General features: G+C 34.4%; 1 protein-coding gene across 1 annotated transcript in view; it reads right to left on the bottom strand.

Annotated features, from left to right (window-relative positions):
• The window catches only part of DARS1 (aspartyl-tRNA synthetase 1), a 57,944-nt gene that overhangs the window by 31,540 nt on the left and 9,815 nt on the right, over window positions 1-16,589 (bottom strand). Inside the window, exon 4 of the mRNA XM_008695860.2 lies at window positions 9,690-9,792. Coding sequence (XP_008694082.1) covers window positions 9,690-9,792 — 103 coding nt within the window. The remainder of the gene's footprint in view (window positions 1-9,689; window positions 9,793-16,589) is intronic.

The raw sequence follows: 16,589 nt of genomic DNA, 5'->3' as shown, positions 1-16,589 counted from the left end.
AACCCATTTTCCATATAAATGTTGAGGTTATTGCATAATTTTGCACAACACGGTGATTTTTAGGGAAACATCTGTTATGTTACAGCAGAACTGAATGATTATTAGCACTACTTTATAAAAAGTTAACCCCAAAGTCAACCATGTTGTGAATGTCCCAACATCTCCTCCCTTGCTGACAACAGAGCAATTCTAGGAAAGGATTTTGTTTATACAAGTGTGTAACAAAAGGCCGATGTGTTAAGGAATGGCATCAGTTATCCAGCCAAACTCTTTCATTTCCTTCCTGAGTCCAGAATCTTAGTAAACGATAAATTCTTTTTTTATATTCAGAATTTGTGGACTTATTCTCCACATCAGTTGCATACACCATATGGTTGCTTTGTTGACTGACTCTGTTTTACTTCTCACAACAAGAGTGCTAAGAATGTGCAAGATGCACTGTGTGGCAGTGCTGATGATAAGAAAAAAAGACAAAAGGTTAAACAGAAGTAGATGCAGTTATTAAATCTGCCTACTGAATTTTAGGTTTCATGTTTATAATTATAGCTATCAAATATTTTTCATATTGAAATTATTCAAGAAAAATAACTATCTTTGCAAACATACACTCTTTAGTTTCTTCCCCACCCCCACCCTTTCCCACCCCCACTGTTTCCATTTTAATAGCATGCTTTTTAACAATGGAGTGACTCCTTAGGAAGGCAACTACTGCTTTATGGTAGAGGAGACAAGTTCACTAATATTAATGATGGCTAGAAAAAAATTTTAATTTCTCCTTTGGAACTGTTTTTAGCATTAACTTATGACTCAACATAAAAATATTTTTTATTACTTTATAATCAGTCATGCTTAAAACCAAAATTATTATTTTTCACCAGTTTTGGTTTTCCACTCGGGCAGTATCTAAAAGTCATTATCACCATCAGGAAACAAAACAGGTATCTATCTATCTGTCCATTATCAATCAACTATATATCAGAATAAACTACACACTGTAGAAAAAGATACTGGTTAGGCAAAAAGCATTCCTTTGAGGCCGAAAGCATTTCCCAGGCATCAATATATTTCAATGACAGTAAGGTTGTATTCTAAGTGAGCTATATATTATAGAGGGCTTTGAACTACTATCATTAGACTATCTCAGAGAAACAGGATGACATAGGAGGAATATGAGTCCTAGAGTCAGAGACCTTACACTTAGTATTTAAATTTCAATTTCCTCAGCTGTAAAAATGAAGACATAAAAAAAAGTGTCTATACCTCATAGTGCTGCTGTGAGGATCAAGGGACAAAGTGCAAGTATGGCATTTTGCAGCTTCATACTAGTGTACAGGAATATTTAATTATTCGTTTATATTACAAATTATAAATATTATATAAATATAAATTATATTATAAATTATAAATATTATAAACAATATTAATTAATAATATTGCTGTTCTTTGGCTGTATATCAGACTGATGCCCTGCATTCCAGTAAGTATAAAATTCATGCTAGATGCTAGAAAGCTTGGCAAGATAAAGGAAGGGCCGTCACTACACTGAATTTTAATTACAGATTGTTTCTTAAACATTTTTTTGTTTCTTGAATATTAAAAATAATATTTCACATGCAATAAAAGTCCAGGGGTGTGTGTGTGGGCAGGGGGTTCCTTCCACGGCCTTTCATCTAAGAAATATATGTCGTTAGTTAACAGAGGTCACTGAAGAGTATCCTATCATTATTCATATAATCCACTCAATACATCCAAGATAATGATGGAAGGTTAACAGCATAACCTTTGTACTAACAGTGGTTTTTACCTTTTATTTCAAATTATTTTAGGTACTACATACTTAAGTCCCTCAGAGTGCTTCTACCAAACTAGCCTGTCACAGTAAAGGCCTAGAATATGTTAAGAAATCCTATACATGAATATACGCTGATTGTTACTTGTTAATAGTAGGGATAAACCTGGGAGTTGGATGAAAGCCAGGTGATGACAATTACAATTTTAGGTAGTCATCAGCTTGTATTTTTCAAAACCATTCCCATTTTATTTGTATCTACCCTCCGCTCCCCCCACCCAAATCAATAATGGTGAAAAAGACATTATTTTAAGCTTTTCTTTTTTGCATATTTACATATACTAATATCAACAAAAACTATTAAAATTTTAACACTTCTAGAAACTTGAGTATTAAAAGTTTATAGTAAAAACAGCAAATCTGTTAGCCTTCTGGCTGTCAAAAATAATTTGTTGAATCTTACAAGACTCAATGAGAAGTGTGCCCCACAGATCTACATAACCACCCATATTCAAATGAATAATTTGTAAATCTTGGGAAAGGTGTAATAAAAGATTAGTTTAAAAAAAAGGATAGACTATAAAGTTGCTACACACTAGTTTTTCAAGTAATGCACCAACATAAAGTGCATCAATGATGTAAATTAAATATACAATTCATTGAGGCAAAGAATTGAAAATTCCCAAACATAAGAAACCACATATTTGCCAGTTAAATCAAAATAGCATCCAAAAAGCATAAATTATGTAAGTTGTTTTAAAAATACTAACCCCCCTTTTCATAATAAAAATCCGTATTCCAATTCTTTTTTTTCTTTTTAATGTAGTCTCTGTGACCAGCATGGAGCCCAGCATGGGGCTTGAACTCTGGATCCTGAGATGGAGACCTGAGCTGAGATCAAGAGTTGGATGCTTAACCCACTGAGTCACCCAGGTACCCCTCTGTATTCCAATTCCTTTTTTTTTTTTTTTTTTAAGATTTTATTTATTTATTCCTGAGAGAGAAAGAGAGAGAGAGTGGCAGAGGGAGAAGCAGGCTCCCTGCAGAGCAGGGAACCCTACGCGGGACTCAATCCTCGGACCCCAGGATCATGACCTGAGCAAAGGCACATGCTTAACCAGCTGAGCCACCCAGGCACCCTGTATTCCAATTCTAAGGTAGGCATAAGTTGGTTTATAGGTCAAATAACTTCAATTATAGTGAATCAGTACTACCACACTCAATCTCAGACTTTTATATTTCCCAGGCAAGTGGAAATGAAGATGTTTATTATTAAAGAAGGGTCTTAGCTGTAAAGAATGAAGTAAGACCTGCATATGGTAAACAACTTATGAAGTTACATGGCTAGTTAGCGGGGAGCCAAGTTTCTGGGCTCTCTGGCCCTGTATTATTACACCCAGCTACCCAGAGGTGCTTTGTAAAAATTAATAGTTTAAATTATCCTAGTAGTTCTAAGATGACTTATTTTGTGAACTCATTTGTCTTCACCAAAACTCCAATAATGAGCTCAAAATAAACTTGGTAAAAAATTAAGCACTACTCAATATGGCACAGACCACTGGTTCTCAAACTACTACAGGGACTCTCTTTAATGGTATAAAATAATGTCAGGGACCACTTTAACCGGATTTTATCATGTTACTTATATACCTACAAATATAAAAGTAGTATGAATTAACATGCTTATAGCCCTTAACTTTATTCTATTTTGTTTTGAAGTTTTAATTTAAATTCCAGTTAGTTAGCATACAGTGTAATATTAGTTTCAGGTGTACAATATAGTGAGTCAACATTTCCATACATCAACCAATGCTCATCACAAATGTACTCCTTAATTCCCCATCACCTACTTCATTCATCCCCCTCACCTGCCTCCCCTCTGGTAACCATCAGTTTGTTTTCTATAGGTAAGAGTCTGTTTTCTTGGTTTGCCCCTCCTCTCTTTTTTTCCCTTTGTTCGTTTGTTTTGTTTCTTAAATTCCACAAATGAGTGAAATCATATTTGTCTTTCTCTGACTTATTTCGATCAGCAAAATACTCTCTAGCTCCATCCATGTTGTTGCAAATGACAAGATTTCATTCTTTTTTATGGCTGAGTAATATTCCATTGGATGTATATGTATATATAATACACATCTTTTATATACATGTACATATATATATCCTACATTTTCTTTATCCATTCATCAATTGATGGACACTTAGGCTGTTTCCATAATTTGGCTATTGTAGATAATGCTGCTATAAATATCAGGGCATATGTATCCCTCTGAATTAGTATTTTTGTATTCTTTGGGTAAATACCTAGTAGTGCGATTGCTGGATTATAGGGTAGTTCTATTTTTAACTTTTTGAGGAACCTCCATACTGTTTTCCACAGTGTATAGCCCTTAACTTTTTTTTCCATTTTAAAAATTTATGTTTTTGTGACAATTTGAGATAGCATTCACACACCATACAATTTCTCATTTAAAGTGTACAGTTCAATGGTTTTTAGTATATTTACAGATACATGCAACCACAATTTTAGAACATTTTCATCACCATAAATAGAAATTCTGTACCCTTTAGCTTTCACTCTCTTATCCCCTCATTCTTCCCCTAGTCCTAAGCAACCACTAATGTACTTTCTGTCTATATTAGCTCTTAACTTTAAATCAAAATGAATTTTAAAGGAAAATGAAAGCAAGTATTAAAAATAACAAAATTCAAATAGCAATATTAAAGTTTGCTAAAACTAAACTGCTGACATTTGGTTTAATGTATAAAGTTAAAGTCTCAGATCCAGTTCTATATTTAATCTGTTTCTGTATTTTTACTTTATTACCAGTAATGTGAAGAATGTCTGCTCACAATTACATAAAATGTTAAGTCTGAGGTTGATTTAGGACAATTAGGCCCCATAATTAACCCAAATACCACAAACAGCAATCCAAGAATGACAATTTAAAGAAAGTATCAGTTGATAATTATATAAACCTATCTTGTTCATATGAAAGTTAATAATGAAGCATCGTTAATTGAAATTTGAATCAAATAGGTATCTAATCTGATAAGTACTAGAACTGGAAATAGAATCATTTTTCCTTGCATTATTATTATATTATTATATTATGTTATATTATTAGTGATCTGCTGTCCCTCTATAGACAAAAATAGGATTCAATAAATCTGCTGGAACAGCACAGATTTTAAAAGTTCAGGATGCCTCCTAACTATTAAGTACCACCTAGTAATCCAACCTGTTCTCAGCATGTGTTGCTATTCAAACTACGGTGAAATCATCATTAGTACGGAACGTGGATATCGTCTAGTTTCAGCTGGCATGAACGCAATTGTAAATACGACAGTAAACGCTATATGAAAAGTACTGAATTCACATACCAGTTTTCTGTTGTAAGTTAGCCTTTAAAATGACATGGAAACATACCCTTATATATTAACTTTAAGGTAATCATCAAAATGTATGCTAAATTTAAAAAAAACATAAAAAACTTCCAGCCTCCCAAGAACATATCTATGGACCCCAAAGAAATGAAAAGAGAAACCAATGACTGAGGATCATCAAAGACATGGGCTTAAGCTAAGCGACAAAGAATGAGGATTCAATGAATAAAAGCAAAACTTTTAAAATAAGAGGAAGAGAGGTCATTGCAGACACAGAGAATCTGCCCAATATGAAGACATATATGGCAAAGTAGTGGGAAATAACATTGTGGTGAGGGAATCAGTAGGCAGAATTAATATTGCACATGGTTGGAAATAGGAAGCCATTAAAGATTTTAGATTAAAAAATACCACTTGAAAATAAACTTCTGGCAAATATAGACTTAAGGAAGAGCAAAAAGAGCTTGTATCTCTCAATAAATACTAAGTTTATACAAGATAGGACTATTTTGTTCTAACCCAACTAACATGTGACAGAAATTACAAAGAACAACACTAAAAAGAGAGAGGAAAAAAAAAAAAGAAGCCAAATGCCTTAGAAAACTCATTTGGAGAGACAAAAAGAAGACTTTACTTGCAAAAATAATTTTAGAAAATAATGATTATTTTCATTCTAGTGCCATATCGAAAATTATTCTTCATGCTTAAGGATACAGAAAAGTCCATGCGAACTTAAGGATTTTGCAGTATCGTGTAACAATAATATGTGAGTATAACTGACCATAGCAAGTTATAAAAATTCTTACTTTTCATCTGTTAATGTCAAATAGAGTAATTTCTTTCTAATGTTATTTATGATTTAACAATAACCTCACACCTTAGATTCTTGTTTTACAGAAATGCCAGCTCACCAGACAGCACTGCCAGAGCAAGTGACTTTAAAGATAAATGTACAACAGCTACCTTAATCTTTGTTTTCACACTGGAGCCCATGAACACACATTTTAAATAAAATAGTTTATATAAAGATAATTTTTAGGAAAAGGATTTTGAGAGATGAAAAAAAACAACACAATTTTTTCCTAAAAAAGTTTTAAAAGTTCTTTAGAATTCATATTATAACCTCACCTGATTTATTATTATTCATGAAAAGAATAGGTTATTTTCAAAGTAAAATTTTTCTGTTCTTGATTTTCTTCTTTAAAAATTTGCACTTTGAATTTAAGATCATCTACTACTGGCTTTCTGTCAGAAACGACATGTGCCTTAGACTTCTATTACCAAGAAAGATCAAGATTTCAGTACTACCTGAGAAGTACAGTGTAGAGTCACATAAAAAAGACAAGCTGACTGTTCCTAAAAAAATTACCAACCAACCACAAAAACTAAAAACTCATCATTTTTACGTGGACAGACCCAGAGGGGTATTATGTTAGGTGAAATAAGTCAGACAAAGACAAACACCATACAATTTCACTTATATATGGAATCTAAAAAACAAAACAAATGAGCAAATAAAAGAAGCAGAAATAGACCCATAAATACAAAGAACAAACTGGTAGTTGCCAAGGGGAGGGGAAATGGGAGGATGCGCAAAAAAAGGTGAAGGGGAGTAGGAGATACAGGCTTTGTTATGAAATGAATAAGTCACAGAAATGAAAGGTATAGCATAAGGAATAGTCAATGGTATTGTAATAGCATCCTATGGTGACAGATGATAGCTACACTTGGTAGTGAGCATAGTACAATGCATAGAGTTCCTGAATCACCATGTTGTACACCTGAAACTAATGTAACATTGTGTGTCAACCATACTTCAATTACAAAAAAAACATAATTTTTTGCCAGAGTCTTAGTCATGAAAATTTTCCTCTTTCACAAGGTAGCAAAGTTATTAACACATTTACTCTTAATTACTCAGGATAGATACTTTAACGTATGAGTAGTGCCAAAAGTTAAATAATTAACCTAAGTACCACATGTTAAGCCTATTGTATAAAATTGGCTTCATTCACTTGTATATAACCAAAGGCTTTATAATTTGCAACAGCTCTATTATGAAACCATCTTTTCCCACACATTACTAATTATATAAAGTCCATTTTCTGGGGGAGGGAGGCTAAAAATAGATACATGTTCTTTGCTTAAAAAAAAAAATCCAAGTCACGATTTAATTGTTAAGCTGAATTACATCTAGATCTTGAGTTCTACACTTCAAGATTATGAAATCCAGACTAACTTAACTAAATTCTTGCCTTATCTAAGAGAAAGATCACACTTATACTATATCGTTTATATGGAAATAGGAAGCCATTAAAGATTTTAGATAAAAATACCACTTGAAAATAAACTTCTGGCAAATACAGACTTAAGGAAGAGCAAAAAGAGCTTGTATCTTCCAATAAATATTAAGTTTATACAAGATGGGACTATTTTGTTCTAACCCAACTAACATATGACAGAAGTTACAAAGAACAATACTAAAAAGAGAAAGAGAGGAAAAAAAAAGAAGCCAAATGCCTTAGAAAACTCATTTGGAGAGACAAAAAGAAGACTTCACTCTCAAAAATAATTTTGCGAACTTAAGGATTTTGCAGTATTGTGTAACTTTAATTTATGTATTATGTATTTCTTTAATTTATGTATTATGAGGACATTAGTGAACTAAATTCTATTTGGGAGACCATTTGCAAGTAGCTAGGCCAGCTAGTAAGCTTTGGTTGACCTCTGATAGGGTCAATTGCTGTTAGTCAAGTCGCAGAAGTTTGAGAAGATCCAAAATAATAAGAAATAACTATTGGTGGACTACTTTACTTCTAAAGACAACAAATGAATTCACTGTCCTTTTGTCAGTAGGATATCTCTTAGTAAATATTAAGGGTAAGTGGGAATTTCAAAAGATTTTTAGACTAGAATATTTTCTTTAGGAATGTAACACTAAGGTTGTAAGGCAATTTAATGGAAACACACATTCTAAATAAAACTGTCAGTTCCATATATTAGTTTTCAGAACCAATTTAATACATAAAAGACAAAAGCCATAAAGATTATTTGTTGATTTGAAATGGACTTTTTCCCAGTATTTTTCAGTGTATTAAATATAATTTAGCATACATGTCTATGGTTTCCAGGGGCTCTATTTATAGAAGGTTCTGTGTGGAAAGTTTATTTCTAGGGACCAAGCTCATTTATGTCTCACTTCACAGGACTGACCTTAAAAGGCTAGCTGACAGTGCACCCCACAAGCACACACCCTCGTAGGCCATGAGATAAAAACAGCAAACCTACTCACCAAAAGATACAGACAGAAGAGACAGAAGTCTCCGGGTAGCAGGACTGGGAGATAAGGTGAGGTGGGACTATGTACCAGAAATACAAATACTACTGAGTTCATCAGTGAACTGATGCAATTAACGGCACTGGAGTTTTTAAACCAGGGTACAAGATACTGCTGTGATATAATAAAACTAAATTTGATAAATAAATCTCTAAACCCATACCAGTTACTGAGCATCCACTACACGTAAAACACTAAGGGAGTCGGGGAGGGCCCAAATATAAATTGTTTAAATTAGATTGTTTTTTAGTTCCCTTCTAGTTCTAAAATTGATAATTCTATCTATACGCACTCATCTTTGAAAGTATACATCTAAAGAACAGAGATAAAAATCAAGAGAAAAATAAAACATTTATCCTAGATTTAGTTTCTTTTAAAAAACATTCATGCCTATGAAGTACGCTATTACTTAAAATATAAAGATCATCCATTTTTCCAAATCTTCTTTGATCATTATCATGGAAATAAAATTTTGACTAAATTGAGAAAAACATACAAACAAAACTACCCACATTACCAACTATTATTACCTTAGAGCTATGTTACGCATAAGCACTACACTACCTCTATATCCTGCCTCTTGCAAACTTAACAAAACTAAGCATTTCTACAGGAACTCTGAGCCAGACAGCAAGACTTGTTGTGGGGGGAGGGGAGGAGTGGGTTGATTTTACTTTTCTTTAACCCTTTTGATGTCAAAGTTAAAAGCTATAAAATGTTATGACATTTGTTTTACTTCCTTTAGGAGGGAATCATTTGCAAAACGACACTCTTATTTTATGTGCTTTTATTTTTCAGTTAGAAAACTTGTTGCTTAATATGCAAATCTCAAACTGGGGGGGGGGGAGGTAGGAACTGAAGCTCAACAAACACAACAAAATAAAGTTGCTTTGCTATGTAGAGGCTGCCAGGCTTTTTGTTACTCTACTTGAAAGTAAATGTGACTTGTCTGTAGAGAGTGCTGCTTCAGCAGTTCCAAATGAATTTCAAGCCTGTGCTCCATATTTTCTCTTTTGTAAGTTTAATGTATTCAGCAATACTGAACTGACAATTTAAATAACTACATTTTTAAACAAACGAAGCATTGATGTTAATGTATGAAAATGGTCCAAACCCCTGGGAGTCTTGGTTCCCACCATTGTTTATTCTGACAACAGGATATAATTGCTTACTTACTTGGCAGCAAATTTAACCATCTGCTTGCTTGCATGGTCTCCCACCGCCACGAGCGCCTGGACATTAAACTGCTGCTGACGTAGGACTAAGAAACACTGCTTCCCTGAATAAGACAGAAAGAACACAAGTGTATTAAGGACATGCTACTTCAGGTTTTACAAAGAAAAATGTTTCTCTACTTTAAAATTGAGCCAAAATTGACTATACTCATTAGGCACGTACATATGTGTATCCAGCTTCCATGGCCCAAATCATACTGTTGACTAGCTTTAAAGAAACCCAAGTTCGCACTACGAGTAACAAAAGTGCTTTTAACATGTTTGTTATGAGAACAAAGGCAAATCACCAATTTCAGAGAAATATTATTAATCAGAAAATTATTTTGTCATTGCATCGATTAAACAAATTTCAAGTAACTTCAGATCACTTTCAACATGCATTCAATAACAAGTGTATTCTACAGGCAAAGGCACTGTGCTAACCACTATGGGATCTTCAATGATAACCACAGAAGTGCTAATAAAGTGCTTTGTATCAAGAATACAGGCATTCTGTGCAGGTGGTCCATTTTACTTCCTACCAAAGTATATTTTAAAGAGCACTTAGAATGACAGGCTAGTTTCTTCCACATTTTATTTTCCTGTTTTCCTTTATCATATTCCTCATCCTTTATTAGAGTTCTGCATTTTCCTCTTTACCCCAAATATCTTTTTTTTTTTTTTAAGATTTTATTTATTTATTTGACAGAGAGAAAGATAGCCAGTGAGAGAGGGAACACAAGCAGGGGGAGTGGGAGAGGAAGAAGCACGCTCCCAGCGAAGGAGCCTGATGTGGGGCTCGATCCCAGAACACTAGGATCATGCCCTGAGCCGAAGGCAGACGCTTAACGACTGAGCCACCCAGGCACCCCTTACTTTTTTTTTTTTTTTTTTAAAGATTTTATTTATTTATTTGAGAGAGAGCAAATGAGAGAGCAAGTGAGAGAGCACAAGCTGGGGGAGCTGCAGAGGTAGAAGGAGAAGCAGACCCTCCTGCTGAGCAGGGAGCGTGACAGGGGGATGATCCCAGGACCCTGGGATCATGGCCTGAGCCAAAGGCAGACGCTTAACCAACTGAGCCACTCAGGTGCTGCTCCAAATAACTTACTTTGTCTATAAAAAAATCATTGTCTTTATCCTCTATAACCAGTTTTATTTTTACATATTCTGGGCCTCTAAGAGCCCCCCGCAATCTCCCCTCCTTTCATAAGGAACTGCCATTCCCTATTCTTAACCTTTTCAAAAATATTATTCATAATAGATTCAGTGACTATTTATCCTTGTGACATCCTTTTCCTCCAAAGCAAATTCTTTTTAAGTCTCTGATCAAGTTTTGGGAAATTACTTCCTCATAAAACAAGTTAAACCTTTTCAAGATCATTTTTCTCATCAGATTGTTTTATAAAACACCAAAAGATTTCAGTTTTTAAAATACTTGCAAAAAAAAAAAAAAAAGCAAAAATGCAAGCAGACTCACAGTCATTTCTTTCAACATACAGTATTTTGAAACACAAAGCAGACCACAATCATGAGTCTAAAAAAAAAATGTTGCAAACAAAGTGCCAACACAGACATAATCTATGGACTTTGGAGTGATGTATGACTGACATATTTTTAACCACGAAATATACACTTATTTTCCCTTTCCTTTGGACTATGATCCAGTCATAAAGTAAAATCTTAAAAAGAAAGTTACACATACTAAACGCATTCAAGGGGATTTTAAGATACTGAATGGATAAAGACTGTTACCGTGGAGAAATCTGCAGATGGATCGAAATGACATTACCCTGGGAACGACAGAAACCACAGAATATTTGAGAAACCTTTAACAGAATGTTTTTGTGCAATGGAAGGGAATGTGATTTAGTAAGTATTTTAGCTGCTCTAATAGTGCAGATAGGCAGCACAGACCTAGCTGCACTACAAAGCCATGCTGCGATGAACTCCAGTGCTACACAAAAGACCTGGACAGAGAATGGAGCTCTACAGGACTTACAAAAAGGCTTAGCACATGAAAATGTCTCTGGGTCAGCACTAGGGGGTAACACTTAGTGTAAGGGTCGCTAAAGAGTAAAAGCTTTGAAATCCAAAGACCTAGGATCCTATCCTATCACTTCCTGGGAAGGGGCCTGAGGGAAAATTATTAAACTACTTTATGCTTCAGTCTTCAGCTTCAAAATCGAGAACATATAAGTATGTTACTCTTGGGGTTTTCTCCTATAATCTTGAGGATTATACAGGTAATATATTTTGAGTTGTGACATACCTAACTAATGTTAAGTATGAATTAATGTTATTAATTAATGTTAATTATTATTTTTTCTTTTTTTTTTTAAAGGGAGAGGGAGAAGCAGACTCCCCGCTGAGCAGGGAACCTGATGCGGGACTCGATCCCAGGACCCTGGGATCATGACCTGAGCCAAAGGCAGATGCTTAACTGACTGAGCCACCCAGGTGCCCTTAATTATTATTAATAGCACCACTGGCTACTTATTTGATTGATTACCATTCCTATTTCACATTTGGATTACAATGTGCAACAACCATGCCAGGTGCTGGGAACACAAAGTAAATATTTGATAGACAATCATGATAGACTATTATGTTAAGGAAGTGATAAAACCATATAGTATAATCCCAATTTTGTTTGTCTAAGTGTATTAAAATTGTGCAGAGAAAAAACCCACCAAAATACGAAACTGATTGGATAGGAAAAAAAAAAAAACCCACCACAATGTGGCTACTAAAGGATGTGAAATTATAGGAAATTATGCTGTTTTTCGTATTTTTGTATTTTTCTGAACATTCTACAATAAGCATGTACTATTTTTCTAATCAGAAAAAATACTTTTTAAGAGAATAACACAATCAGGGGGGTAGGTATAGAAGAAACTTAAGGGTTGAAAGGAAATCTTGGCCATCTTCAAGATTCAACACAAATAATATGTAAAACCTGGAAAGTTCTAGGAGGCTAAATATAGAAGCCAATGTGCTCCCTAAGATTTGACCTCACTGCTAGGGAAAACAAATCAAGAAATCAGTGGTAATGGGTGGAGTGAAGATTGTTCACTGTTCTCTTTTAATGCTTAATGTGTTTATTGTATGTAATTCTAAATATTAAACCTTTTATTTTTTAAAAAAGGAAACAGGGGCGCCTGGGTGGCGCAGTCGTTAAGCGTCTGCCTTCAGCTCAGGGCGTGATCCCAGCGTTCTGGGATCGAGCCCCACATCAGGCTTCTCCACTAGGAGCTTGCTTCTTCCTCTCTCACTCCCCCTGCTTGTGTTTCCTCTCTCGCTGGCTGTCTCTCTCTGTCAAATAAATAAATAAATAAAATCTTTAAAAAAAAAAAAAAAAGGAAACAGATGGAAGGGAGAGGATGAAGTAGTAAAACCAGCACCATGAGATAGTATATAAACCTAAAAGTAAAAATGTATCAGCACAAAAACATCCAGATCAATGGAACAGAAAAATAAACTCAAAATAGACCCTATTAGAGAAAAGAAATTCTAATTCTAGATAGAATTCAGGAATTAAAAAAAAACCAAACAAACCAACAAATAAAAAACTGAGTAAAAAATGAAACAATATTAAACTGTACAAAAGAGGAGGGAGACCTTTCTAAGTTTAAAAGCTACAGAATATCTATATATAAAAAACTGAAACACTGGGAAAAATTATTTGCTGAATGACTTATAACCTATCTGAGTTAATATCTTTAATACAGAGATCATAAAGATTTAGAAGTAAAAGACACTGAGATTCCAGTAGGTAAATGGGCAATAAACTAGAACAAATCATTTGAAAGAAAAAGAAAAAAACTGAGTAGATAAATATAAGGAAAAAAATGAAATGAAGGTAATGCAAGTTGAAGCAAACAATGATAACCATAATTTACCTCTCAAATTAGCAGAGATTTAAAAATATGTAATGCTATCTAATGCTTGAGAGAATTAAATGAAAACCGTTCCTTCATAAGTTGCTGATGGCAAGGTAAACTTGCATAGGCTTTTGGAGAATCATTTGACAATGGGCATTAAAAGGCTTAAAATTGTTCTCTTTGCTTCAAGAAATGTATTTCTTAGAATGTATGTTAAGCAGGCGCCTGAGTGGTTCAATTGGTTAAGTGTCTGCCTTGGCCTCAGGTCATGATCCTGGGGTCCTAGGATGGAGCCCCACATCTGGCTCCCTACTCAGTGGGGAGTCTGCTTCTCCCTCCCCCTCTGTCCCTCTCTGCCTCCCCCACTCATGCTCTCTTTAATAAATAATCTTTAAAAAAAATGTATGTTAAGGAAATTGAGTATGGAGAGAGTCACAGTTACAAAGATGTTCATAGTAGTAGTATTTCTATAAAAGCACTGAAACTCTATTATCACTTACTTCATATTTAAGCAGTCTTTACTAGTAGAATGACCTACACGTGACTTTTATGCTATGGTTCCCAGGTTTTTGGTGTTCAAAGCATTTTCAAATACTAGAACCTTGATGGTCCGTTCAAAAAGATTTTTAAAAGACTCAAAAAACCCCACAAAAACCCAGTACTGGTTTCCTGGTAAGTAGACCTGTCCACTCAGACTACTTTTATCAAGTACTTTCAAGACCAAGTTCTTGGCTGTTAGTAAACAAAATTGTTCCTTCCTTGGCTCTGGTTGGACATACACTGCACGACCTGCTTTGTTTCGCGTTTTGCAAGGCACTCTCATAGACACTGGTGAGTGTTAACAGGGAGCAGCATGTGAACTGCCATCCCTTTTATATACATTTAAAAAACTAAGAATATACCCATGCTTGTAAATGCATTTTTTTTCCTGGAAGGATACACAAGAAACAACAGTGGTTATTTTGGGGGGAAGAGACTGTGATGAGATGGAGAAGCTAGAATGGTGAGACTTCTATTTTTCCTTTTATATCTTTTTTTTTTTTAAAGATTTTTAAATTTTTTTGCGCGCGCGAGAGAGCGTGCACACGCGAGAGTGAGAGCGCATGCTTGAACCGGGGGAAGAGCAGAGGGGGCCCGATGTGGGACTCCATCCTACGACCCCAAGACCACAATCCGAGGTGAAGGCAGATGCTTAACTGACTGAGCCACCAAGGCGCCCTTTCCTTTTATATCTTTTTGCACTTTTGGAATTTTAATTTTTACTAGATCTACATATTACCTTTTATTCTAAGAAGCAAATATGTAATTTCTCACCCTGTGTAAGTTAGTATTGGAACTTTATAAGATAGACTAATCAACTGCTAAATATTACTTGTCTTTCTTCTTGGAACCCGCCAACTGGGAGAGAGTTTATAGAAAGGAACATAAAGTCAACGTTCAAAAAAGCTGAATAATTTGCTACTTATAGATATTTTAAATTTAGCTCCTTAACAGTTAAGAATTTGTGTTGCATTTTGGTTAAGTTTTTAGAAGAGGCAGTTTATTTCTTAAGTTTACACAAGAGTCCTGTTTTAGAAAAATGTGAAGTTTGATACTTTTTATAGCACCTGGTGCAAACATAGTCATAGTCAGGACAAAAAGGCTCACCCTCATCTCCATTATAGTGATAGCTCAGTAATAAAGTGGGCTTTTGTGGGAGAACTACGTTATCCAAGTTGTGAGGCAATCTTATGTTTTCATCTCCTCCTACTGTCTTTTAGCTTGCCAAGCTCCTGAATTCATTAGTTAGATAATGTTCCTTAACTTCCTAATACCTAACATTAACATTTTCCTTTATCATTTATGTTAATTCATTACCAAATAAAACAGCAAAGACCCGAATGTTTTAAAGCACTTTCCAATTGTTATTCCCCCGAAATATTCTTGCACGAACATAAGTTCGTGAGCTTTTAAACTATCTGACAACCAAAATAAACTAGCTATTTTGGAAGTGTAAGTAAGTTTTCAGAAAGAATAATATTGAAGGAGAAGTATTTTCTGGCTTCAATGTAGTATATATAAAATTTGAAAGGAGTCACAGATATTTCAATTACTCTTTCAATATGCAGGCGTAAGATCATAAACTTTCACAATCTAAAGAAATGAATTTTAAGCGTATCATTAAGAGTTAAAAATTTCTTCTTGCTCCTCTATACACCACTTGATTTTAGGGATAGAATATACAAACCTAGTAAGAAATCTGATTTACTTTTTAAAAATGTATGAAATACTACCCTTAAGAATATGTTATTAAAAGTTGTTTTTGTTTTTTTTGACATAACAGGATTCTAGTTGTCATACTTCTGACACTATGATTTTGACACTCCCATTTCCTTATTCGTGGTTTTTCAGAGCTTTGCTCTACTTGAAATTGCCAGCATGGGTTATTTCCAAGTCCAGTTTCAGTGTGTTACTATTTTTGGAGTTAAGGCACCTGAATGCTTCCAAGTCAGTCATATTTACTAGCTATTATTCCTATATAAGGAAGAAGGGAGTAGCAGCAATCAGGGTTTTGCAAATTCAAACCATAAGATTTTATTTATTTCTTTAGACAATCTACTTTGAGAAGTGCGGATGATTATTATTGGTAACAATACAGAGAAAGTGGTACTGTCACATACTTTTGGGAGTATTAACTGAGCAGTTTTTTTGGAGGATAATCTGGTGAAATTTTAAATATGTATATGTATGCCCTTCAATCCAGCAATTTCACTTCTGGATATCTACCCTGGAGAAATACTGACTTATGTAGATCTGTGACTAGTATCATGGAAAGATCTCCAAGAAACACTGTTAATTGAAAATTTTAAAAGTTGCAGAGTAACATGTAAAATACTCTATCATCTACGTAAAATAAGTTAAAAGTCACACAGAACAAATAAAAACCTGTATATATGAATGCGTGCAATGTGCCTTAAAAAGAAAGATTTTTGGAAAGACAC

The sequence above is a fragment of the Ursus maritimus genome, unplaced genomic scaffold, assembly GCF_017311325.1.
Source record: "Ursus maritimus isolate PB19 unplaced genomic scaffold, ASM1731132v1 scaffold_1, whole genome shotgun sequence".
In the NCBI taxonomy this organism is placed as follows: domain Eukaryota; kingdom Metazoa; phylum Chordata; class Mammalia; order Carnivora; family Ursidae; genus Ursus; species Ursus maritimus.
This window is presented reverse-complemented; position numbering and strand designations above follow the sequence as displayed.